The sequence below is a fragment of the Theobroma umbraticum genome, unplaced genomic scaffold, assembly GCF_002168275.2.
Source record: "Theobroma umbraticum cultivar Fairchild unplaced genomic scaffold, ASM216827v3 scaffold_67.0, whole genome shotgun sequence".
Lineage (NCBI taxonomy): Eukaryota > Viridiplantae > Streptophyta > Magnoliopsida > Malvales > Malvaceae > Theobroma > Theobroma umbraticum.
In genome coordinates, this window is record NW_018397262.1 from 4,619,377 (window position 1) to 4,644,596 (window position 25,220).

Sequence of the window (25,220 nt, forward strand, 5' to 3'; positions counted from 1 at the left end):
CAATTTTCATTTATGAAACGTTTGAAACATAAATTTAGAAAAGTGAATCTGAATTTTATTTAGTATATAACATGGTGAGGACGAAAACAAGCATTATTCAAAAATTAGTAAATATTCAATATATTTATTTATTTCAAAGAATAAAGGACCAATTTCTTTTTCTTCTTTTGGCCACATAGCTTATCAAGTTTATGCCCAAAGGTACAGACCTATACCTTAAATTTCTTTAGAACAAAGAGAATGACATGCTGTAAATTAATTTCTTCAGAAAAAGAGAACAAGAGCAGTGGGAAGATAAAGTCATGAAATGGCCAATCTTCAATATGAATTGATAATTAAGGGAGGATGTTACATAAAGATCACTAGTTATACCCTTAACATTTTTCTACGCTAATTGTTAAAAAGGACATCAGTCAATGTGGGTTGGTCCGTTAACAAATATCTCATGGTAATCCTTTTCGCTGTATACATTAGAATGTTTTACATTTTTTCCTAGCCACAAAATGTAAACTTGCAATTTGAATTGGATGGTGGAATTTTTTTTTTAAATTTGAAGAAAAGAGATTTTGAATTCTATTGTTTAAGCAACGGATTATGTACCAATCAATGATTCAAACATTCGGTGCTATTAAATAGTGAAATTTGATTATTATATGAGACTTAATCATAATCTTTCTAAACTACAAGTTTTCAACATACAGCTACACTTAAAGTGCATTGTTTCTTTTTTATAAAAAAGAAATATCTATCCTTTTAATTGAAAATTAATTTTGATATTGTCTTTCACTTTAGTATCTTTTGGTTAGAAAATAAGCACTAAATTCTGAAGAAGTTTTTCACTCCATTCTTTTTTTGGAACAACGAAGGACTTAAATTGATAACTCCATAGATATGTTTTTGGAAAAACGTACTGAATAAGTAATTTATTTATGCTCTTTATTATTGATTTATCGATTTTTCTATTACTATTTTATCATTTTTTATTGCAAATAGAAAATACTTGAATCCAAATTTACAAAATGTAAGATATATATTCTTACATTTACCGTTTAAGGGCATACATTGAATCCCCTATTTATACGCCATTCAAGGATAGGTTTTTTTTTATCAAAAGAGAAGGCATAGTCTTCACTATTCAATGACCCTTGCATACAAGTCCATATAGTACACACAACAGTCAACACTCTTCATGCCTTCCCTTTCTAACACGGTACTTTGCCTATCTTTTTTAATTTCCCTTTTCATTTCTTCCTCTTGGTTTCAATGTCTAAAAATAAGTAACAAGTAATAAAAGTTATCATGTGAGCATGCATGGATTCATATTTTGTATGCTGAATTTGTAATAATTTTTAATTACATGTTTTATCATAAAATATCAAATTTATGGATGATATAATAAAAATGGTCTATTTAGTAATTTTATGTTAGGCAGCGAAAGAATAAGAATGCAAAGGTTAAAGAATAGCTTTGGTCTCCATTATTGAATTAAATATTTAAAAATTACATATATAAATATATTTTCATAATTAACGTGAACTAAGGGTTCATATAACAATTAATTAACCTTGTTGAATGAAGGCTCCGTCCCATCTATTGAGAAACCATAACAGTCAATCCGATTCACGCTTTTTCCTTTTATAAACGCGACATTAGACCATGTGGGCCGGGTGACCCACCGCCTTGACCCAATTTGATAGATTTCAATTTTGAATTATTCAATGAATTTTTAATTTTCTTTATCACCTCATGTGAGTTAAATAGTACAAACGAAAATGATTTTGAGGCTGCGTTTTTATGCTAGGAAAATCCAACATAAAATTTTGGATTAATTTTAGACGTAAAATAGAAAAACTCCAACAAATGGGGGCTTTTTAGGGAGAATTTCAATTAAATTATCTGATTTTTAATTTTTAATTTTTTAAAAAATTTATAACTAAAATATGGAGTTTACTTTAATTTTTTGTTAATAAAAAGGAACAAAAATTAAATGTTTACTCCAATCATCATCTCTTTGTCTTAAAGGTCACTTTAACAGCTTTTCAAAATAAGAAAATATAGTGTATAGATTGAAAAAAATTGCATTTTTGTATTTGATTCAATATAGGGGCATATATGTTTTATATTGCAAAAGTTAGGCTTGAAATTGTTTTTTTGTTTCAAAAATAAACAAAAAGATTGGAGAGAGTTGCTTCTGTTTTTTAAAACTCAAGAATTTTTTTATATTTACAGAAAAAAAAGTTACTTCAATTAATTGATAAAAGTAAAGCTTATATTCTTGCATAATGGCATCCCTTTGCACTTATGTTCTTGCTTGAACATTATCCAAGTAATGTTAGCATTTCATGAATAGAATGAAACTTGAAAATCAAAAATCAATCTGACAAAAACAATAACACTAGTTGTTTTGAGTTGCAATTCTAAAACCAATTGTTTTGTGTCTCTACTCCACTTAGATTCCCATAATGAAATATTTTGGTCTAAAGCAAAAATGGACATTAAATGAGAATTTAAGAAGAATATGCAAATCCTACTAACGTCTCTACTGAGATAGGATTCAGCGGCCTTAACTCTTTTCAGTCTAACACAGCACAAACACTTTCATGCCCCTCAGCCTCAACCACAACTCATTTTTGTGTAATGGGTTGCAATTCTAAGATGAATACATTTTGTGTCTCAACCACGAATCCTACTAACGTCTCAGATGGGATAGGATCAGTGCGCTCCATGCTTTTCATTCTAACATGCCACCAACTCTTTTTTCCAATAATTTAGTTTTGATTTTAGGCAAACACTTTTTCTGTTGAAAATTCTGTACAGAGCGAATAATGTTTTAATTTGAGAAGACTTGACTCGAAATGCATTAATAGAAAACAACTTAGAAGGATTTTGGAATGATTTGGTGGTTCACTTGAAAAAAAGATGCTCTAGTAGTTCACTTTTCATGTCCCTCAATCTCAACCACAAAGCAGTAGAAGTTAGTCTTAGTTGAACGTAAATGGCAAGTTTCAGATGTTTATATTGCTTTCGGTGTTTTGGTGATTACGACAAGTAGAGCAGTCATGGATCATGATGTTGATCCAGTCAAAGCAAATAATTATGAAAATGAGATGACATTGTATTGTGTTATCAAAATTTTTTCCAATATATTCAAGCATGAAACTGTTTTTGATAATTGTTGTCATGAACTTATAAGATTTGATCAACTTTGTTATAATGCATTAGTGAAAAAAAATCTTCAAAATCTTCTATTTAGAAATAGCATTACGTCAGTGATTTTTTTCAAAGATTGCTCAAGTATGGATTAAATGTACGTTAGTTGGTAAGGATGTTTCACCCACTCCTCCTTGAAAAGGTCAATAATTTACTTTTAATACATTTTTTTTTCAATGAAAAAATTTCAAACTGTTGGAGAAATAAAAAATAATCTCAACTTTTGGAGAAATAAAAAGTTTGATAACAATAGATTTTACCTCAAATTTATAATTTTTAAGGCAGATACAACCTCAAATTTTCAGGCCCTCAAATCAAAAATTTTCTTATTAAGGTTTTTGAGAAAACGATAAGTAGATTTTTTTTTAAAAAAGAGAATATGTTTAAATTAAAAAAATAATATAAGAGGTATTTATGCCTTAAAATATTTATATAGTGTCAAGTCTAGTTTTTTTTAATTGTTGATTAACTGTGTTAACCGTTAAGAGATCAAAAACATAATTTTTGAAATAAAAGGAACCAAAATATCCCTTTAAAGTGTTTTGAGAAGGCTTTTTGGATTTTACTCCATTCATACATGTGATTCATAATTCATGATTGAAGTTACTCATGTAAAAGATGAAGAAAAATGTATTGTAAAATAATAGAATTTTTATATCTCAAGATTTTTATTCCAAAATTTTGTCTCAGTGCCAAAAGACAAGACTTGTTAATTTTGTTCCTGCCGTGATCTCTAAAAATGACGTGTTCATCCCAGGTTAGGTTGGATTAATGCCAATTCAATCAAGGGAATAACTGCCGCAGTAAGTTGGGAACTGAGCAAATATGAACTTCTTCAGCAGTAGAAAATCTATAGATTTTTGGAGTTCCTAATTTTACTAAAAATTATACGAATAATGCACTTATATAATCACCTGTAATAGTAATGGAGGACGAAGAAACTAACAATACAAGTAGTCATGCTTAAGAAATTATATGCTCATAAATCATGTCTACAAAAACATGTCTAAGATTTTACTTTGAAAGAGAGTCATCATGACTTGGTCTTGGTTTGTTAGAGACCATTAAAGTATTACAAAATTAAAGCCTTAAATAATTATTTATTATAGTAAAAAAGCTTGAATTATTAGGACCCAATTAGTGGGAAGGAGGCCCCTTAATTATTTTTAACACCCAACACCTACAAAAGAGAAGTCATATCAGGTGAAGAGTCATGGTAAATATATTAATTAAGACCAAACAAAAGCAAAAGCATACATATAATTATCAAAGAAATAAAAAAAAAAGCAAAGAAAAGCAAAAGGATATCCCATGCTTGAAGTAATTGGTAATTGCTGGAAAAGTTACCGAAGACTAACCGTGTATAAAGCATGAAAATGTATGCCAAAACTATCTCTCTTGTGGACTATCTTATATTTAATACATAGGAGTTAGAATATTATTTAATTTCTTCAATCTACTCTAACAGGATATATACATGATAACCTTCGAACTCTGTTTGTAGAATTTTAAAAAATCCATTAACGATATATATGAGAATTAATAATCCTTAAATCTACCTATCTCTTTATTTTATTACTACTATATTCGATTATAAGGTAAAAGGAACAGATAAGTTGAATGCTTATCCTTAAGCCTTCATTTAAAGATAACAAATATATTGAGCCTATATTGCTTCTCTTTGTTATTTTTTTGCTTTTCAAATTTCATTCTTTCAATAAACTTTTTTTTTTGCTGTAATAATTCTTTTTGGAATATATGACCAAAAAAAATATCATAATATCTTTTTATAAAAAACCAAAAAGAATCTCATATTTTCTAGTTTTTTTCATTAGATTGTATTTCAATATTATTAAAATTCAGTGCTTATATGCCAATTAAGAAAAAATCTCATCTTCCACATTATAAAATTTAAATTTATTATATTTTAAATAATAATCATATTTGTTTATTATATTTTAAATTTTTTATTTTAAATATTTTTATCATTAATATTCTTAAGATTTATCTAATTTGTGAGAATTTAATTACATCGAATAACTTTTATTAAAAATATTTTTTATTATAAATATAATAATATTTTATCTCATTCGTAAATAAGATTTCCAATTATTTTTAATGATTTTCCTTCAAAAATATTTTTATTAATTTTAACATTTTTTTGAAGGATTAAGGTGAATTTCATTAAACACCAAAACATCATTACAATATGCTTTCAACAAACTACACATGTTAAGCCCATCATAATGCAACTACCCTCCCAATACCTCTTGTACATGTAGGAAGAGTCTCGTTAAAAACTTTTTCATGAAAACACTCAGTGGGACAAAAACCATGAGAAAGGTAAAAAGGGTATCCTTCCATACATGCATTTCTGTTAAAACAAATATTCTTTCACCCACCAACTCAACAAATAAAGACTACATATGTGATAAATCCGGTAATACTATTCTTCCTATTTGACCTAGCAACTCCCTGGTAGTATTCCACAATAAAACATCTTCCTTTAACAATTTTGCATACTGTGCTAGTGAGTGAGCAGCCTTATTTGCATCTCTTGGGCAATAGAAGATAGAAATACAAGAAAGTATCTCCATATATACCATGCAATCTTCCACTATGTGTCCAACATTATCATTATGTTAGATTGTTTGTAATATGAGAAATCTCATTAAGATGTGATTATTCAAATTAAGTGACTATTCAGAGTAACACATGACTCTTAAATAAAGAAAAGTGTTTCAAACACAACTATTGAAATACGTTTATTAGTTCTTCAATATTTTCAACAACCACATCTCTTCAAACTTAACAAGACATGTCTATTGAAACAAATTAGACACAACCTTTGAGTGTCTATAAAAGGAATGTACTTTCAAACCAAACTTCATTCATTCAAGGTATTCTACAATAGGCTTGTTGTAGGAGAGTGCTTGACTGCAAATTCCCATACTATATAGTAGGCAACAACTCTTAAAAGACAGTGTGTTATAGCACGCCTCAAGCCTTTCTCCTATTTTCTTATATTATTTTCTAACAAATTTTTAGAATTGTTTTCAGTGGAGTCTAATCCAAATTCAAATTTCAACTCATGAATTAAGAATTCATCAAACTTGATCGGTTTGATGAAACCAATTTCACCCGTTGGAGGGATAGGATGGTGTTTTTGCTCACAGCCTTGAAGGTTTATTATGTTTTGGATTCGAGTCTTATTGCACTTCCATAATTGACTAATGAAGGCTTTGACGCACAAAAGGCAAAGAGAAAAAAACATGAAGAAAATGAATTGATATGTCATGGACATATCTTAAATACTTTGACAGATCATCTATATGATCTCTACTCCAATCTAAAAACTTCAGAGGAAATTTGGGTAGCCTTGGAAACTACCTATAAGAACAAAAAAAGAGGTACTGACAAATTTTTGTCCTTAAAATATTTCGAGTTTAAGATAAGTGACAATATGCCTATCATGGATCATGTTTATGAATTATAAGGTTTAGTTTCAAAACTAAAATACCTAGAGGTTAAGGTTCCTTATGCACTACAAGTAGCTACAAGTCTTTCTAATCTACTTCAATCTTGGAATAATTATAGAAAAAAGGTTCTACATTTTGTGGAGTCTCTATCAGTAGAACAATTCATGACTCAAGTGTGAATAAATGTGAAACATGTTCTTGTGATCCACTATTTCAGCCCTTTTATTCGAATGTGAATCTTGTGAGTCAAAATTCCAATAATTTTGGAAAGAATTTTACGAAATCTAAGTCATCTGCATTGAAAGTTTCAAGACAAGCATTTAAGAAAAAAGATAAGAAAAATATAAATTGTTACTATTGTGGAAAAAAAGGCCATATGGTTAGTGAGTACAAATCAAGGAGGGCAAGAAAGAATTTTGGTTCTAAAAATCCTAAAAAGCAAACTTAGTAGAAGAGGCTATCAAGGAATTGGTTGTCATGATTTTCACAACAAATATTGGATTGGTAACAAAATTGAATATGGCTACTGATTCCAGTAAAAGTAAAGATTGGTGGTTGGATTCTAGTGCTATAATTCATGTATGCAATGATAGAAACTTGTTTAATACTTACATGAAAGTTAACAAACTAGAATATGTTTTGATGGGAAATCATGTTAAATCCAAAGTTGAAGCAAAAAGGACTGTCAAGTTGAATTTCATTCTGGATAGAAGCTAATATTACTCAATGTATTCCATGTTCCTCAAATTTTGAAGAATTTAGTTTTTGCTAGTTTCTTGCAAAGACAAATTTTAAAGTTATAATAGAATAGGACAATGTAATAGTATCCAATGGTGGCATATTTGTAGGAAAAAGATCATGTACAAGTTTAGTATTAATGAAAAAAATATGGTTTCTGATTATGTTACTAGGTCTAATTCTTTATTATGGCATGCTAGATTAGGACATTTAAATTTTGATTCATTGAAATTTATGTCTAATAATGGTTATATTGCATGTAAACATGAGCATTTAGAAAAATGTGAAATATGCATTCAAGCAAAAATGACAAAGAAACCTTTTCATAGTTTGGAAAGAAACTAACAATTATTAGATATTGTGCATTCTGATATATGTGAATCAAATAGAAAATTAACTAGAGGAGGAAATAGATATTTTATAACTTTCATAGATGATTATTCTAGGTTCATTTATGTCTATTTAATTAAAACAAAAGATGAAGCTTTTCAGAAGTTTAAAGAATATAAATTTGTTGTGAAAAATAAAAAGTGTAGGAAAATCAAAATTCTAAAAAGTGATAGAGGAGGAGAATATTGCCATAATTTTGTTTTGAACTCACTACCACTCTATTATTTTTCAATATTTCAAGCACCTAAAGGAGTCCTTCGTAAACTACGATGATCATTCTTATAGGGTGGAACCACAAATAAGCACAAGATATCCAAAGTTAACTAGAAAACAGTTTACAGACCTAAATGATTTGGTGGACTAGGGATTTCTTCTTTTTCTCACAAGAACCTTGCCCTTTTGGTGAAATAGTGGTAGTGACATGGGATGGACAAGGAATCTCTACGAGACGTCTAATTGTTAAGAAATATGGGACTGGTAATACCCATTGGACTCATTCTCTCTCTAACAACAACGAGAATGTCTTCAGCATGGAGAAGCATTCTCAAGCTCCCATCCAATGAGGGCGTCCAAAATCTAGTTAGAACTCATGCTTGCCACTGGTCAGTGGACAATCGTGCCACTATTTTCTTTTGGCTTGCTAAATGGCTCGAGCATATGCCCTTATCCTTCAAATACCTTCGTTTGTTCTCTTTGGCAATGGATAAAGATATGCGAGTTGTCAATGCTAAGTAGAATGAAACTTGGCTCATTAGTTTTTTATGAGAACTTTACTCTTGAGAAAGATCAAATTATGAGGAAATTTTGCTCAAACTTTCTTTAGTTGCTCTTTTGTAGGGTAGGAGGATAAACTAGTATGGAAACATGATTCCCATGAACTTTCTTTGTGAAAACTTTCTACTCAATGTTGGATGCTAGTGACGACAATCATGAGGTTTAGTTCCATTCTATATGGAAGCTACCTTTACCACCAAAAGTGCAATGCTTCTTATGGCTTGCAATCTTCAATGCCATCACTATGAAGTCTTTCTCTACCTTTGTGGTGTGCTTATTAGTGCTGACCAACTACGCTATGCATGGTGTGGTTTCATTGAAAAAAGCTGGTCTCACATTTTTCTTACATTCAATTTTAGCTGGTCTGTTTAAGGTCCTGTCCTACAATGGTGGGGTATTGCTTAGTGTTCTCCACTTTCAATTTCTATTTTTATCCAAGCTTGGTCTTGCTGCCTACTTGGTGGAGGTTTTTCTTTGAGATGGATGATTATTTGCAGCGCCACTTCTTGGTCATTATGGCTTGCTTGTAATGAATTTTTCTTTAACTCTAAGATTTAGGATGGCCTTCAAATCCTCTTTCTCATTAAGCCATGCTCTATGTTTTCGATCCAAGCCTCTAAATGTGATGATGCGATTAATGACATAGGCTGGTAGTCAGAGCCACGCAACTGTCTCATTAGAAGAGTGCCTCTTCACCGTCAGCTTAGTGTGTCAAGCGTTCCTCCCCCTTTCGATGAGTTCAAATTTAATGTCAATGGTTTGGCCAGAGGAAAATCGAGACTAGTAGGATGCGGAGGTGTTTTATGCAATTTCGATGGCTTTGTTGTAGGTTTGTTTTTCATTCTGCTTGGCATGCGTGACTCCAACTACATAGAATTGATGGCTATCTTTCATGCCTTGCGCCTATTTTCTACCTCCTCTTATGCTCCATCCCCCTTATCTATTGAGATTCCTGGATTGTTCTCTTATGGATTACGTGTGTTGATCGAAGACCTTGGGATATATTGCATATCTTTAACGAGATTGACTCATTGCTATCATTGTTAGGTAATGTATCCGTCACTAGCATTTTTAGAGAGACCAACTCTTTTGCGGACTCCTTGGCCAGGTATGGCGTTGAGGTATCATCTCTTTTCTCTGCTTGGTAGTGAGATCATGGTTTTACTCTATGTGTTATCATCATGTTATTACGATTTTTGCTCAAATGCTGTTGTTGTTTTTGGAGTGTACTCTCTATGCTTTCAAGATGTTGCTTTTGCCTTTTCTCACAAGCAAGCTTGCCCTAGGTTCATAATGCTTACAACCTTCCTTATGTTTATATTTTACGCTACAAGTTGTGCATAACTATTGTTTGTAGATGCTTGTACCAATGAGTCTTTAGGCTCACAGAACGTAGTTTCAGTGTTTTTAATGAAATTTTATTTTGGCTAAGCAAAAAAAAAAAAAAAGTAAAACATTAATTATCTTTTATTTATAGATAATTAACTTTATATTTAAAAATTTTTTATTTTACATATAATTGTTATTTAAAAATAAATTTGAAAATAAGTGCTTTTGTACAAAACATGTGATAGTAAGTATTAATAATTATAGAAGACCTAAAACAAAAAAATTTTAACAGTTAATTTTTTGGTCCATTACCTTTCATAAATCTCAATTTATACATATGTGAGATTCATAATTTATGATTGAATGTCACTCATGCAAAAGATGATGATAAATGTATTGAAAAATGATAGACCTTTCAAATATCTCAAGTTACTTATTAAGCTACTTAATATTGTAGTTGGAGGGAGACACGAATCAAGACGGTGTTAACTAAGATCTGATACATCAGCAATTGCAAAGCATTGCAAAATTAAGTTCTGACTAATTTTTCCCTCAGCTGGCATCCTAAAGTATGCTTCAACAGTAATTTCAAGCAACAGACTCCGTTTTGGAACAATCAAAAGAAAAAAAAAAAAAAGAATACCAGTTATGGAACATTAAGAAGCTGTGTAATTACTAATTCATATATTGTGATGTTGCTGGTGCTTTCTTGAAACGAACGGTTGAAGTTGCATCCCCACCCTACATAAAAAATGGCTTTTCTGAAATGAGAACTAGACAGCATAGTTGATGCTTTTCTATCTTACAAAACGTTACTTTACTCATTTTACGTTTATTTTATTTATAAGAAATGAAATTTAATTTAGTTACGTCAATGAATCAAATATACGAATACGTTAAAAGTAACTTTAAACTTGATAAAGGATACATTTAACAACCTTGCCGTGGATGATAAAATTACTTGTTGCTGTCATCACTTCTCCACTAATTCCTTTATTCTACATGGTTTTGCATATGCTGCTATAATATTATCAATTGTAAGGATTTCACGAGAAGATCCCATACAACTTCCATAAATAGTTTGCTCTTGATAGAGAAAAGAAAAAAGATATTAATTGTTTTTGTTCTCATTATTATTATGCTCTTGATAGGCCTTGGTTTGTTTGTTAGAAACCACTAACGTATTAGGAAAACAAAGCTTTAAATAATTATTTATGAAAGTAAAAGTGCTTGAATTATTAGGACCCAATTGGCGGGAGTCCCTTCATTATTTTAACACCCAACACCTAGAAAACAGAAGTCATATAAGCTGAAGAGTCAGGGTAAATATATTAATCAAGACCAAAGAAAAGCTAAAGCATGTAAGTAAGGGGAATTCGAGGTATATTAATTAATTAAGACCAACGAAAAGCAAAAGTAAACATATAATTATCAAAGAAATTAAAAAAAAAATAAAAGGCAAAAGGAGATCCCATACTTGAGTAATCAGTAATTGTTGAGAAAGTTACCGAAAAGTTACTGCGTATAAAGTATGAAAATGTAAACAACAACTATCTTTTGGACTATATATTATTTCCTTGTCGAGTTCTTAAATTAAACAAAAAAAGTTAGAATATTTTCATATGTTTATTATTTATTATATTAATTGATTAATTAATTTAATATACTTTGATGGAATACATGGTAATTTTTAAGTCTGCTTGTAGAGTTTAAAAATTTCATTGACCATGTATATAAAAATAACTTTTTTTTTGAGAAAATATAAAAATAACTTTAAAATCTACCTTCTCTTCTTTATTTTATTACCCTTAAGCGTTTATTTAAGGATACCAAATATAGTGAGCCTATAATGCTTCTTTTTGCTGCAATTTTTTGCTTTTCAAATTTCATTCTTTCAATATTCTTTTTTTTCCTGTTAATAACTGTTTTGGAATATATGATCAACAAAAGTATCATATCTTCTTATTTAAAGAAAATCACAAAGGATCTCATATTTTCTAATATTTTCATTAGATTGTATTACAAGATTATTAAAATTCGGTGTTTATATGCCAATTAAGAAAAAAATGTCATCTTCCACATCATGAAATTAAAGAATTTTAAAAGACTTAGGGAAGACTTAGTAGACTGGAAAATGATATAAATAAAGGCCTGCGGTGATCCACATTTCATATATCTCTGAAGCCTCAACCATAGCTCAGTTTCAAAGTAATCTCCCAAACTTTGCCCCATTTCATCGCTTGTTACTAAGTTTCTAGATATGGGAAGTTTAATCGGGTCTCTTCAAGTCCTTTGTCTCCTCTTAGTGTTAGTCTTGCCTTTTGAAGTCGATTGTTCTCTGAGTTTCTCTTCCTCTGCTCTTAATTATTCAACTCCTTTATGCCAACCAGAAGACAGCTCTGCCTTGCTCCAATTCAAGAACACCATTTCCATTCATGATTCTGATGATCCTATCTGTGCTGACTCAATGACTTCCTACCCCAAGACAAAAACCTGGAATGAAAGCACAAACTGCTGCTCATGGGAGGGAGTCACTTGCGACGAGGTGACTGGTCATGTGATTGGCCTCGACCTTAGTTGCTCTTCGCTTGTTGGCTCTCTTCCTGCAAACAGCAGCCTCTTCCTCCTGAAAGGACTCAAACGGCTCAACCTTGCTCACAACAATTTCAATGGTTCTTCTATCCCATCTGGGTTCAGTCATTTAGTAAGTTTAACACATCTTAATCTTTCTCGTTCTAACTTCGTTGGTTTAGTTCCATCGGATATTTCTTTGCTATCAAAACTGATTTCACTAGATCTTTCTTGTCATACTTATCTTGGATTGAAATTTGACAGCCACAGTTTCGACATGCTTACGCGTAACTTGTCTGAGTTAAGAAATGTTTTCCTTGGTGGCGTTAACATGTCTGATGTTGTGGCTACCTCCTTGATAAACTTGACTTCGTCTCTAAAGCGTTTGAGTCTCCCTTATTGTCAACTCCGAGGGGAATTCCCTAGTGAAATTTTCCGCCTTCAGTACCTCGAGTATCTTGATTTAAGCTGGAACCATGATATCACAGGTTATCTCCCAAAGTCAAATTGGAGTAGTCCCCTTACGTTCTTGGACCTTGGCTCTTGTGCTTTTAGAGGGTCAATTCCTTCGGCCATTGGAAACCTCACAAAAATCACCCTTCTAGATTTATCTTCAAACAACTTCGAAGGACAACTTCCTAATGCTTTTGGAAACCTTAACAAACTAACAACTTTGGCTTTCTCTGCATGTAACATCAGCGGTCAACTTCCTTCGACGTTGATGAACCTCACACAACTTTCTCAATTACGTTTCTCATTCAATAAACTAGAAGGTCCCCTCCCAAGTCATGTAAGTGGGCTTCAGAATCTAAAAGAATTCCAATCATTTTCGAACTTATTAAGTGGTGGAATTCCATCCTGGCTTTTTACTCTGCCATCTTTAGAGTTTTTAGGACTTAGCTATAACAGGCTCACCGGTCCAATCGATCCGATTCAAAATCCTAGTTCAGTTCAAGAAGTTTATCTGGCGAGCAATGGCATTCATGGTGAAATGCCAAGGTCTTTCTTTGATCTTGCAAATCTTACCCACCTTGATCTTTCATCTAACAACTTGAGTGGAGTCATCAAGCCAGATCTGCTTTCAAAGCTCGAGAATCTTCAAATGCTCGACCTTTCATCAAATAATTTTAGTGGCCTCATCGAGCCAGAACTGATTTCAAAGCTCAAGAATCTTCGGAGACTTCATCTTTCAAATAACAAGCTGCTATCGTTGAGCAGTGGAACTGGTATCAAAGATACTTTTCCAGAGCTCATGACTTTATCATTCTCTTCTTGCAATGTAAGTCGATTCCCGGGTTTCTTAAGAACAGGGAAGAACTTGAGAGTTCTTGATCTTTCAGATAACAAAATTAGTGGCTCAGTTCTCAAGTGGGAACTAGAAGGGTGGGAACAATTGACCTTTTTAAATCTTTCTTACAACTTTCTGACTAGTTTAGAGCAATTTCCAGGGAAGAATCTTGAAATCCTTGATCTTCGTTCCAACCTACTCCAAGGTCCTCTTCTAGCTCCACCACCTTCATTGCAACAATTCTTCATTTCAAACAATAAATTGACAGGAAAAATCCCTCCTTTGATTTGTAATCTGTCTTCACTTGAAATTCTTGATTTGTCTAGAAATAATTTGGGTGGAACTATTCCAGCGTGTCTTGGAAATTTTAGCTATTTGCTCTCAACCATAAACCTACAAATGAACAACTTTCATGGAAAAATCCCAGATTCTTTTGTTGTGGGTAATTCGCTGACATATCTTCTTCTTAGTGACAACCAATTTGAAGGGTTACTGCCACGATCCTTGGTTAATTGTTTTTTGAGGATTTTAGATTTGGCAAATAACAAGTTAAGAGATACCTTTCCGCATTGGTTAGATGCAAATTTTTCGCTGAAAGTTCTTGTCCTTCGATCTAATAGATTTCATGGTCCCCTGAACAATTCGATAGTTAAACCTTCATTTATGTCGTTGCAACTGATCGATCTCTCTCAAAATGAGTTTAGTGGACTCTTGCCATCAAATTTCTTCCAAAATTTATTTGCCATGAAGTATACACGACCAGTTAGTCCTACAGGCGTGCACATAACATCGTTTCCTGAAGGAATCGGTAGCCTTGATGACAGTTCTGTGAATGTAACAACTAAAAGGTTAGAGCTAGAGCTAGAGCTAGCGAGAACTTTGCTCATTTTCTTTGCCATAGATTTTTCGAGCAATCAATTCTATGGCAAAATCCCTGAGGTAATTGGAGAGCTTAGCTCAGTTCAAGTGCTCAACCTCTCACACAACAGCTTGACCGGTCATATCCCAACATCATTGGGGAACTTAGTAGCGCTTGAATCATTAGATCTCTCGTCGAACAAGCTTGATGGCAGAATTCCTTCCCAATTGACAAACTTGACATTTCTCGAAGTGCTAGATCTTTCAAAAAATAATCTTGTGGGACCCATTCCCAATGGGAAGCAGTTCAGCACTTTTGAGAATGATTCCTATAGCGGCAACTTGGGATTGTGTGGCTTCCCATTGTCAAAGCAATGCGGCAACAATGAGGGATCAAAATCTCCTGCACCAAAGTTTAAGGAAGATGAAGGTTCTGCACTAGCCTTCATATGGAAACTTGTAGTGATGGGATACGGATGTGGATTGGTGCTAGGCTTAAGCACGGGATACATTGTGTTCACGACTGGAAGACCATGGTGGTTTGTAAGAATGGTTGAGAGAAATTGGCAGAACAATGTTACAAAGTGGATTCGCAGGAAGAAGAGAAGAAGAAACTAGCACTGAGCCCAAAATGCTTAGGTGGGTTTTAACCACTTTCAAATAAACCAAGTAGAATCGTAATGAGTTACTCACATTGCTTTCATAATCTCGAATTAAATTTTCCCTTTTTCTGTTTTCTTTAATTTGTCATAGTGGCTTCGAGCTGAATCCAGAGGAAGATGCACCCCTGCTTCCGTAAGATTTGTCTAGAAAGAGCATGTGTTCTGGGTTTATTGCGTCGCAGTGTTTGGAATAATTGGGGACTTCGTCGAATATCTGAAACAACTCGAGTAATTCGATTCAGGGTGTTCTTAGTAGCTTCTTGTATTTGTTCAGCTTTGATTTATGGGTGTCTTCGTTTGTAAATGTTTTTTTATGGGCTCTCGTTACTTTTGTACGGTAATATGTCCTGTTTTATTTTCAGGCTGGTTCTTTCTTTTGCAAAATCCCTGGTGTTTGGTGTTTGTTTAATTTGTTGGAACAAAACTGCTCTTCCAAGTTCAAAGAAAGGGTAGTTTGCATCATCTTTACTGAAATTGTTTAGTATTTGAAATCCTTGTTGTGAACTTATAGATTTGATATCCATTTAAGATTAATTGATCCCGGGGCGTCGTGATCGCACTTAAAGACATCAATTATGGCAAGATTAAAAATCCCACTAAGGTGAATCATCAATCTTGACGACGTTGAAAACCTCACTAGGGCGAAAAATAACCAAAATCCCACTTTGATTAGCTAGGCCAAAAATGCTAAAAGCCTCTTCCTATTTTGAAAAAAGCTTAGAGAAAATAAGTAATCCTATTTAAGAAAATATTCTTTATTTATTCTCAACTTCAATATCTATGATAACTAAGCCTAAGAGTCCTATTTATAGTATTATAAGCTCACATCTTAATAAAACTTTACTTCTAGTTGTTTAATATGATTAAAATAGTTGATAAGAGATTTAAATCAAATACAACATGCTAGCTTAATCAAATAATAATCCTTAAATGTATTTAAATCCTAATAAAAATAAGAAAAGAATTTCAATCTAAATAGAATAAAGAAAATAAATCCTAAATCAACTAAAACTAGAAAAAACTAAATAAAATAAAATAAAATTCTATATACTCTTGCGTTATTCTCCTCGGGTTAGAAAACTAAGCTTCGACGAGTAGGCCTTGACATACTCCTTGAAGATGTCTGGATCCACATGCTGTCATGATCCACACTAACCATTCGAATAATTCATCTAGTGTTTTGAAGGTTGTTTTTCATTCATCTTCAGGTCGTATTTGAATTTAGTGATATCCATTCTTCAAATCGATCTTTAAAACACTCTAGAACCAACTAATTGATCAAGCATGTCATCCAATCGAGGAATAGGAAAATCATACTTGACTATAATCTTGTTTACGGCATGGTTGTTCACACATATCCTCCATGAATCATCTTTCTTTAAAAAAGTTGGGCAAGTACGAGAACTTTTACTTTCATGTAGTAGACCATTCTCCAACACCTCCTCGACTTGTCTTTGTACCATCAAAGACTCACCTTGTGTGTGATGAACTTTAATTCCTCTATCTCCTCATTATATTCCTCATAAATCGGCTCTAATTCTTCTCAATCCATTTAAGCCTCTTCATCACTTGAGCTATTGTAGTTGAATTAAGTAGCATCATGTCTTGTTAGTTGCTTTTGTAGTTCTTGAACTTGGTGACGTAATTCTTGAATCTCGATCTCGTGATTATTTGTTTGACAATTTTGACATCTTGACAGCATTTTGAGGAATGACAATTATTTTAGTGATGATATGGTGATGATGATGCGGTGATGCAAAAAAAAATAGAACTATAAGACAATTAAAAAGATAGAGTCACTCAAACAAGGAGAGTCAAAACTCAAACTACACAATGAATAACGATCCTCTTACTCTGATGCCAAGCTGACACAAGGGCATTGTGAAGGCACTTGAGTGTTGTGAAAAGACACTAATTGTGACGAGGCTAGAAACCCCACTAAGGTGAATCACCAATCTTCGCCAAGTTGAAAACCCCACTAAGGCAAAATATAGTCAAAATCCCACTTTGGTTGGTTAGGTCAAAGATGCTAAAACCCTCTTACTCTTTTAAAAAGAGCCTAGAGAAAATAAGTACTCTTACTTTAGAAAATATTCTTTATTTATTCTCCACTTCAATATCCATAATAACTAAGCCTAAGCATCCTATTTATAGTATTATATGCCCACATCCTAATAAAACTCTACTTTTAGTTGTTTAACACAATTAGAATAATTAACAAGAGATTTAAATCAAATGCAACTTGACTAGCCTAATCAAATAATAGTCCTTAAAAGTATTAAAATCCTAATAAAAATAAGAAAAGAATTTCAATCTAAATAGAATAAAAAATAAATCTAAATCAACTAAAATTAGAAAAAATTAAATTAAATAAAATAGAATCTTGGATGCTCTTGCATCATTAATAGCTATTAAAGGTTTTGAATACTCAAGAATCTTAAAATTGTTGATCTTTCAAATAACAATCTATTATCATTGACTAGCAATGATAGTAATTTTGACTATACTTTCCATGAGCTTCATGCTACCATTCTGTTCTTGTGATATAAGGCAGTTCTGGTATTTCTTAAGAGCATGAAAGAACTTGATAAGTTTAGATGTTTCCAATAACAAAATTGTTAGCTTAATTTTCAAATGGTAATTAGAAGGTTGAGAGCAATTGACCACTTAAACCTTTGCAATAACTACTTTAAACCTTTTTTTCAACTTATTTACTAGTTTAGAACACTAGGTAATGATTTGAGCAATATTGTCTTAAACGATAATCAATTTGAAAGGTCACTGCTACGATCTTTGACTAAATTATAGTTTATTGGACACTTTAAATCTACCGAACAACAAATGATACCTTCCACATTGGTTAGGCGTATTGTCACAATTGTTTTCATTTTCTGAACTTATGAGTACACATATGTTGTTGAGAGAGTATGAAGGAAATGAAAATTTGTAGAGCAATGGGAAGAAATATGAATTGAATAAACTACAAAAAATGGGTATTATAATATGTGGTTGGGAAAATGTGGAGGAAATGGATATTTAAATGTATCTCGACAATGGCAATGATAATCCTTGTTAACGTTGACACTTCCCATGATATGCAGACTTCAACAAAGGGATTCATTGTCTTTTTACTCTTTATCATGGTGGTTGAGATTCTTCATCTACTCCTATCATAGGCAGAAAACCTTCACCTCTTTCAAGACATTCCAATCACACAGGTCAGCTGACGATATGAATTTTTTGTGGAGAAAGGTTTATGAAAAATGATAAATATTATACAACTTCTCAAATGTTCTGTATTGGCTTTGAGTTTAAAGTAAACTTCACCAAATCTTGTATTTATCTGATGGGGATTTCCTTGAATAAGGGAAAAAATGGTAGATTTACTTAGATGCAAGACATGTAACTTGCTTTTACATATCTCGGAGCCCCCTTGGGAGCCAATCTTAGAAGCTCATGTATTTGGGGCCTTGTGAAAAACAAGTTTAATACCAGATTAGCACTTTGATAGTGCAAATACATCTTGTTCAATGGTGGAATTGCATTTACCAATTCGATCCTCAACTTTGAGCATGTTTACTACTTATGGATCTTTTAAGAGCCAAAGGGTGTCCTTAATAAACTTGAACAATTATGAAGGATTATCTGTTGGGTTGGTAAGTGATAGAACTCAAAGTGAAGTCATGTATGGTGGAAAGTATTTAGGGAAAGGAGCTGAAAAGATTTATATTCCTTCCTTGAATTAAATATTTACAATAATCTGGTATTTATGTACTAGTGCTAGATGTCAAAATATTTACATAAAAGACACTTAACTACCTAACCATTTGCTATTTCAAAATTATATACATTACAATTACATTATTAATCTTTATTACCCCCTAAAAGGGAGCATGGATGTTATCCACGCTCAACTTGCTCTTCAAAAACTGAAACTAAGATGGCTGCAATGCCTTGGTAAAAAGATTTCCAACTTGATCTTTAGCACCAACATGTTATGGATTGATAATCTTACTTAAGACCTTGTCTCGTATGAAGTGACAATGAATCTCAATATGCTTAGTCCTTTCATGAAGAGTAGGATTTTTGCATATATAAATAGCTGATTGATTGTCACAATACATAACCATTGAATTTTTATGTTGGATTCCAAAATCTTGTAATAAGTATATAAGCCATAGTATCTCACAACATGCCAAAGCCATTGCTCGATATTTCGCTTCTGTGGAACTTCAAGCAACGACAAATTATTTCTTCGATTTTTAGCCGGTGATAGAGTTTCCAAGAAACATTCCAAATCTAGATATAGACCTCTTGGTATCTTTACATCTAGCCTAATCATTGTCTATATAAACTGGTAATTGTAAATTGGACTCAGTTGATAGTAAGATTCCTTGACCTGGAGTTGACTTCATATATCTTAAAACTTTATAGGCAACCTGTAAATGTGTGACCCGAGGATTGTCCATAAATTGAGAAAGGCATTCCATAGCAAAGGATATATCAAGTCTAGTGAAAGTTATGTAAACAAGTCTACCAACCAGTTTCCTATAACTTATGGCATTTGGTATTAATTCTACAGCATCATCCTTTGTTAACTTACTATTGTAATCCATGGGAGTAGTGATTGGTTTTGCACCAAGAAAACCACATTCATTGATCAAATCTAATGCGCATTTGTGTTGACAAATAAAGATTCATTTTTTTGACCTTGAAATTTCCAAGCCTAGGAAATATCTTGGTGTTCCCAGATCCTTTAACTTGAATTTGGACCTAAGAGACTCTTTCACAGTAGCTAAAGCATCTAATGATGTACTCCCAATCACAATAACATATACATACACCAATAAAGCAATGAAATCACCTTTGTTAGTAGTTTTGGTAAATAAAAAATAATCACTCTTGGACTGTTGAAAACCAAAACTAATCAAGGAATCTATAAATTTTGAATTCCATTACCTTGAGGCTTGTTTAAGGCCATATAATGACTTTTTCAACTTGTACATAAGCTTGCAATTATTTGGATAATCCCCTTTTAGGTCATATCCTTGCGGCAGATCCATATACATTGTCTCATCTAGTTTCCCATTTAAGAAGGCATTATTTATGTCTAATTGACATAAATGCTAAGCTTTAACTATTGCTAATGTAAAGAATGTACGCACTGTTGTTTGCTTGGCTACTAGACTAAAGGTCTCAGTATAATCAAAACTGTCCACTTGGTTGTGTCCCTTTGTAACTAGCTGTGCCTTGTATCTCTTAACAGTTCCATCTATATGTAATTTTACTTTATACACCCACTTACAACCCACAGTATGTGCATTATCAGGAAAGGGAACAACAGACCAAGTCTCAGTCTCTTCCAAGGCCTCAATTCTAGATTTCATGGCATTTCTCCATTGATCATATAAAATAGCTTGTCGATAACTATATGGTTCAGGAATATGGCTAAGTGAAGCTATAAAAGCCTTAAAAAAAGAAAAAGTTTCTATGAAGAGATGTGGTTAGCAATTTGATAATGAGAAACATTATTAGTATTGCTATGTAACTCACAATGATAAACATTTAAGTACATTTGTTTTTTCTTATTCTTGTACTTCTCTTACGTTGAAATGAAGAATTGGGATCAATTTCATAAATGGTTGAATTTGGTGAAAACGATAAGTTGTCATCAACATTACCTTCTTGTGAATTGTTATTTGTGGTAGTGGAATCAATGAGAGATATAGGATGCATGGATGAATTTGGATAAGTTGTTGTTAAGGGAGAGGTATATCTTGGTATGAGCATGCTGGGCAAGTGTTTTGATCATTGTTTTTTTGGGGGAAAAATGAAAAATTATCCATGTTACTTTTAAGTTATGAGCATGCAAAGTATTGTTATCAAGAAATAAATTTTCTAGCTCAATAGGAAGACCTTTAGTTGTAAAAGGAAAAACAGGTTCATAGACAACAACATCTTTGGAATTGAAGATTTGATGTGTATTCAAATCATATAGCCTATATCTTTTAATTCCAATGGGGTAAAGAATAAACACACATTTTCTAGTTGTTGGGTCAAATTTTCTTCTATGTTGTACTAGTGTGGAGGCAAAACATGATGAACCAAAAATCCTTAAATGGCTTTGTGAAGGTATCTTATTGAATAAAAGTTCATATGGGTCTTGTTTTTGAGAATTGGAGAAGGTATCCTATTTATGAGATGAGATGCAACTAGTATTGAATCACCCCAAAATTGTATAGGCATGGAAGCCTTAAACATTAATGCTTTTGCCACATTTAGCAAATATTGATGTTTCCTCTCAGCAACCTAATTTTGTTGAGCAATATCCACACATGATAGCTGATGCATTATGCCCTTTGAAGAAAAGAGTTCAAAAAGATGAAATGCAGATGCATTATCAAATTCAATTTATTTTATTTTGTAATTAAATTGTGTTTCAATCATACTGTAAAACTTGATACTATAGTGATAACTTCTTATTTATTTTGCATGGGAAAAGTCCATGTGAACTTGCTATAACCATCTACAATGGTAAGGAAAAATTTATAGCCTTTAAAAGTAGCAAAATAATATGGACCCTAAATGTCCATATGAACCAATTCAAAACAAGAGATACTAGATTTTTCATGTGAAGGAAATTGAAGTCTCTTTTGTTTTGTAAGTGAACAAATTTCACAAATTGTATCGTTGGAAACATTTAAATCAAAACAAAACTATTTAATAACAGACAATATATTTGATGAAGGATGTCTCAATAAAAAATGCCAAACATCAAAGGGTTTTGGGACCTTGTTACAACTAACATTAAAAACATTAAAATTACTATTAACCAAACTCTTTGAGATAGTTTTTGAAATCTTATGAGGAGAGGAGTTGAAAATAAAATCTTCAAAGGCATAATGCTTAATTGTAGTGGCAAAAAACTTGCTTTGCAATATATATAGGCCTGCTTGAGTCTTAGCAAGACTAGTTATTCTCAATGAACTTGTGTCCTGAATTAAACAATCATTATCAGTAAATTTCAAATGACATGTCTTGGACTTTATAAGTCTACTTAATTGAAAATAAATTGTGGTACACACATTACATTATGCAAAATTAAAAATGATAACACCTTAACTATTCCTATATGAGATACAACAGCTTTTGTATAATTAGGCACCTCAACATAAACATCTTTGACAGCTTTTAATTATATGAATGATCTTAAAGAACATGCTATATGATCTGTTGCACTAGAATTAACAATTTAGGTGTGATGGTCAAACATAATAGTAGGCTTAACAGAAGGTAAATGTTATAATAAAAAAAAGTTTGAGGCTAAAATTATACCTGTCATAGCAAATTTCACAATTGAGGAATTATGTTAAAGAGAATCTATCCCAAAGCTGCTATTTAAGGGTGGATTATCAACTAAGTCTGTTCCTGATCATTGAGTAACACCATGAGTTTCTGAATTTAATTTTTGGCAAGGGATATGTTAGACAAGGAGTTTGTAATTTCCTCACACTGATTTGCTTGCAGATTAATCATAGAATTATTGACCCGAGAAACTGTTGTTGGACTTTTGGAGTTTCCTTTTCCTTTTGTAAATTTGAAATCAGATGAAAAACCCACAAGTTTGTAACACTTGTCCCTATTATGTCCAAGCTTACCACAATAGCTACAAACAATTGCAAGCGCATATCTTTCTTTCTTTCTTCCATCAGTGATTGTAGCCATGGCAGAGGACTCATGGAAAATTTGTGTGTGAATGATGGATCATTGAGTTTCCTTTCTAAGAACAGGGTTGTAAGCCTTGTCTAGAGTAGGAAATGGTTTCATTAACAGCTACTATGACCGCAACGTAGCAAAAAATTCATTGAGCCCATTAAGAAACTTAAATACCATAACCTTCTCATATTGATTAATGTATTTTTCAAAGTATTTCTCATTACAGGTTCCACAATCATAGCTTGGTAAAGGTCTAAATATCCTTAACTCTTCCCATATAACATTTAACTCAGTAAAATAGGCATCAATACCTTTTGTACCTTGATTTGTATTTGACAGAGTGAACTGTGGATGACAGATTCAAGCATCATCAAGTTGGGAAAATCTCTTCTTCAAAGTTTCCTAGATTTGACATGCTGAATTCATGTAGAAAATGATGGAGGTGATTAGAGGAGAAATCGACTCAATCAACCATGCAACAATGAGGTTGTTGCAGCGCATCCACAAAACATGCATAGCATCAGTGACCTTTGGGTCCTTAATTATTCCATCCACGAATCCGACCTTGTATTGGATCAAGAATGCGAGCATGAACTAACCACTCCAAGTGATATAGTTGGTGGAGGTGAGCTTGGTGTTAATCACCGCTAACCCATAGAGATTTGAATGGTGGAGATAATATGGAGATTGAAGGTCCTCAGATGGGAGAAGTAAGGTCCTCAAACTCACAAACCCAACCATGAAGAGCTAAAAATGAATTTAAAAAATTTGATAGAAACTGGAAGAAAATTTTGATGGAGAAATAACAAATAATCCAAGGAAAACAATAGAAAATGCAAGAAAAATAAGTGAGAATTTCTATGGATCAAGGTTCTGCTTTGATACCATTACAGAGCTCAAAGTGAAGTTGGGGCATGGTGGAAAGTATTTGGGGAAAAGAGCTGAAACGATTTCTATTTCTTCCTTGAATAAAATATTTACAATAATCTAGTATTTATATATTAGTGCCAGATGTCATAATATTAACATAAAAGACACTTAACTACTTAACCATTGCTATTACAAAATTACATACATTGCAATTACAATATTAATCTCTATTAAACCTGAAAAGAGGAATTCCACAAATAAACTAGTATAATTTGGGCTCTTTTCTATTTCCAACCGGAGCCCATCACAACTTGGACCACCTCTTTCCTCTTAATAACTCTATTTGATAGAGTTATTTTGACATATTTTAGGGGCTTAAGTAGCTAGATCTTTGAGATTTTATGTTTGAATTTTAATATTTTAGGTGTTTTTCTAATTTAAGTTTGATTATATGTTGAGTAGTTAATTTAAGTTATTATAGTTTAATTTTATATTTTTTTATTTTAAATTACTTTAGGAGTAGTTATTGTTGATTTCTCTTATTGCTTTTGTAGAAATTTGATGAAAAAAGGCTCATTTGATGAAAATTCATGTAAGTATGGCGATGGCTTTATTTGTATATGTTTCAGTATTTTGACCATATCTCTATCTACAGAACTTCAAATGAGGTGATTCTTGAACCACTTGAGTGCTAAGAGGTGAATGCTAAGAGGAAGGGTTACAAATTGTATAACTACTTCTCTTAGTTTTTATTGGATTGTAGTCAAAATATTTGTCTACATTAGAGCAATGCAGTAATATGCATGGACTAAACAAGATGCAATATTTGGAGCATATCTTTCATTCCACTCATCTAATTGACATGACTCTTAAACCATTGGCAAACTAAGAGAATGGGATACAATTTTCATGTCTATCACTTTGCCCAATTTAGACCAGATCGGGGTGAAAATCATGTTCAAAGTTGATAAACCTCTGCAGCATTGAGAGAACAAAGCTACAGCACTAGTTAAAGGAAGTGCACCTTACATTTTTCCAAGGCTAGAGCATCGTGGTGCCAAAAAATCATGCCTGTGGCGTCGAATGATTTCTTAAAATTAAACTTTTGATGAAAATTTGGAAAGTAGGGCACCCTTACACATATTTAAGAGCCTTTTTTAAAGCATTAAGAGGGGTGACGGTAGTAGCTTTTCTAGGGAATTAGAGCTACAAGTCAATCAAGAATTCAATAGCAATTGAGAGAGTTTTGAGATTTACCAAGATTCGACATTAGTTTTTTTCTCTCTTTTGTGTTATTCTTATTTTCTTGCTTTGAATTCATGGCTAAATTTCTTT

At 32.3% G+C, this 25,220-nt stretch overlaps 1 protein-coding gene across 1 annotated transcript; it reads left to right on the plus strand.

Moving 5' to 3' along the window:
• Positions 1–12,180: 12,180 nt before the first annotated feature.
• Positions 12,181–15,612, plus strand: LOC110419855 (receptor-like protein Cf-9 homolog). Its single transcript, XM_089783966.1, has 2 exons — positions 12,181–15,276; positions 15,391–15,612. The coding sequence occupies exon 1, from the start codon at positions 12,181–12,183 to the stop codon at positions 15,253–15,255; it is 3,075 nt and encodes a 1,024-aa protein (XP_089640092.1). The 3' UTR covers positions 15,256–15,276; positions 15,391–15,612.
• Positions 15,613–25,220: the final 9,608 nt, after the last annotated feature.

What these genes read in the sequence shown, in the direction of transcription:
- LOC110419855 (XM_089783966.1), top strand. Translation starts at nt 12,181, where the DNA reads ATGGGAAGTTTAATCGGGTCTCTTCAAGTCCTTTGTCTCCTCTTAGTG.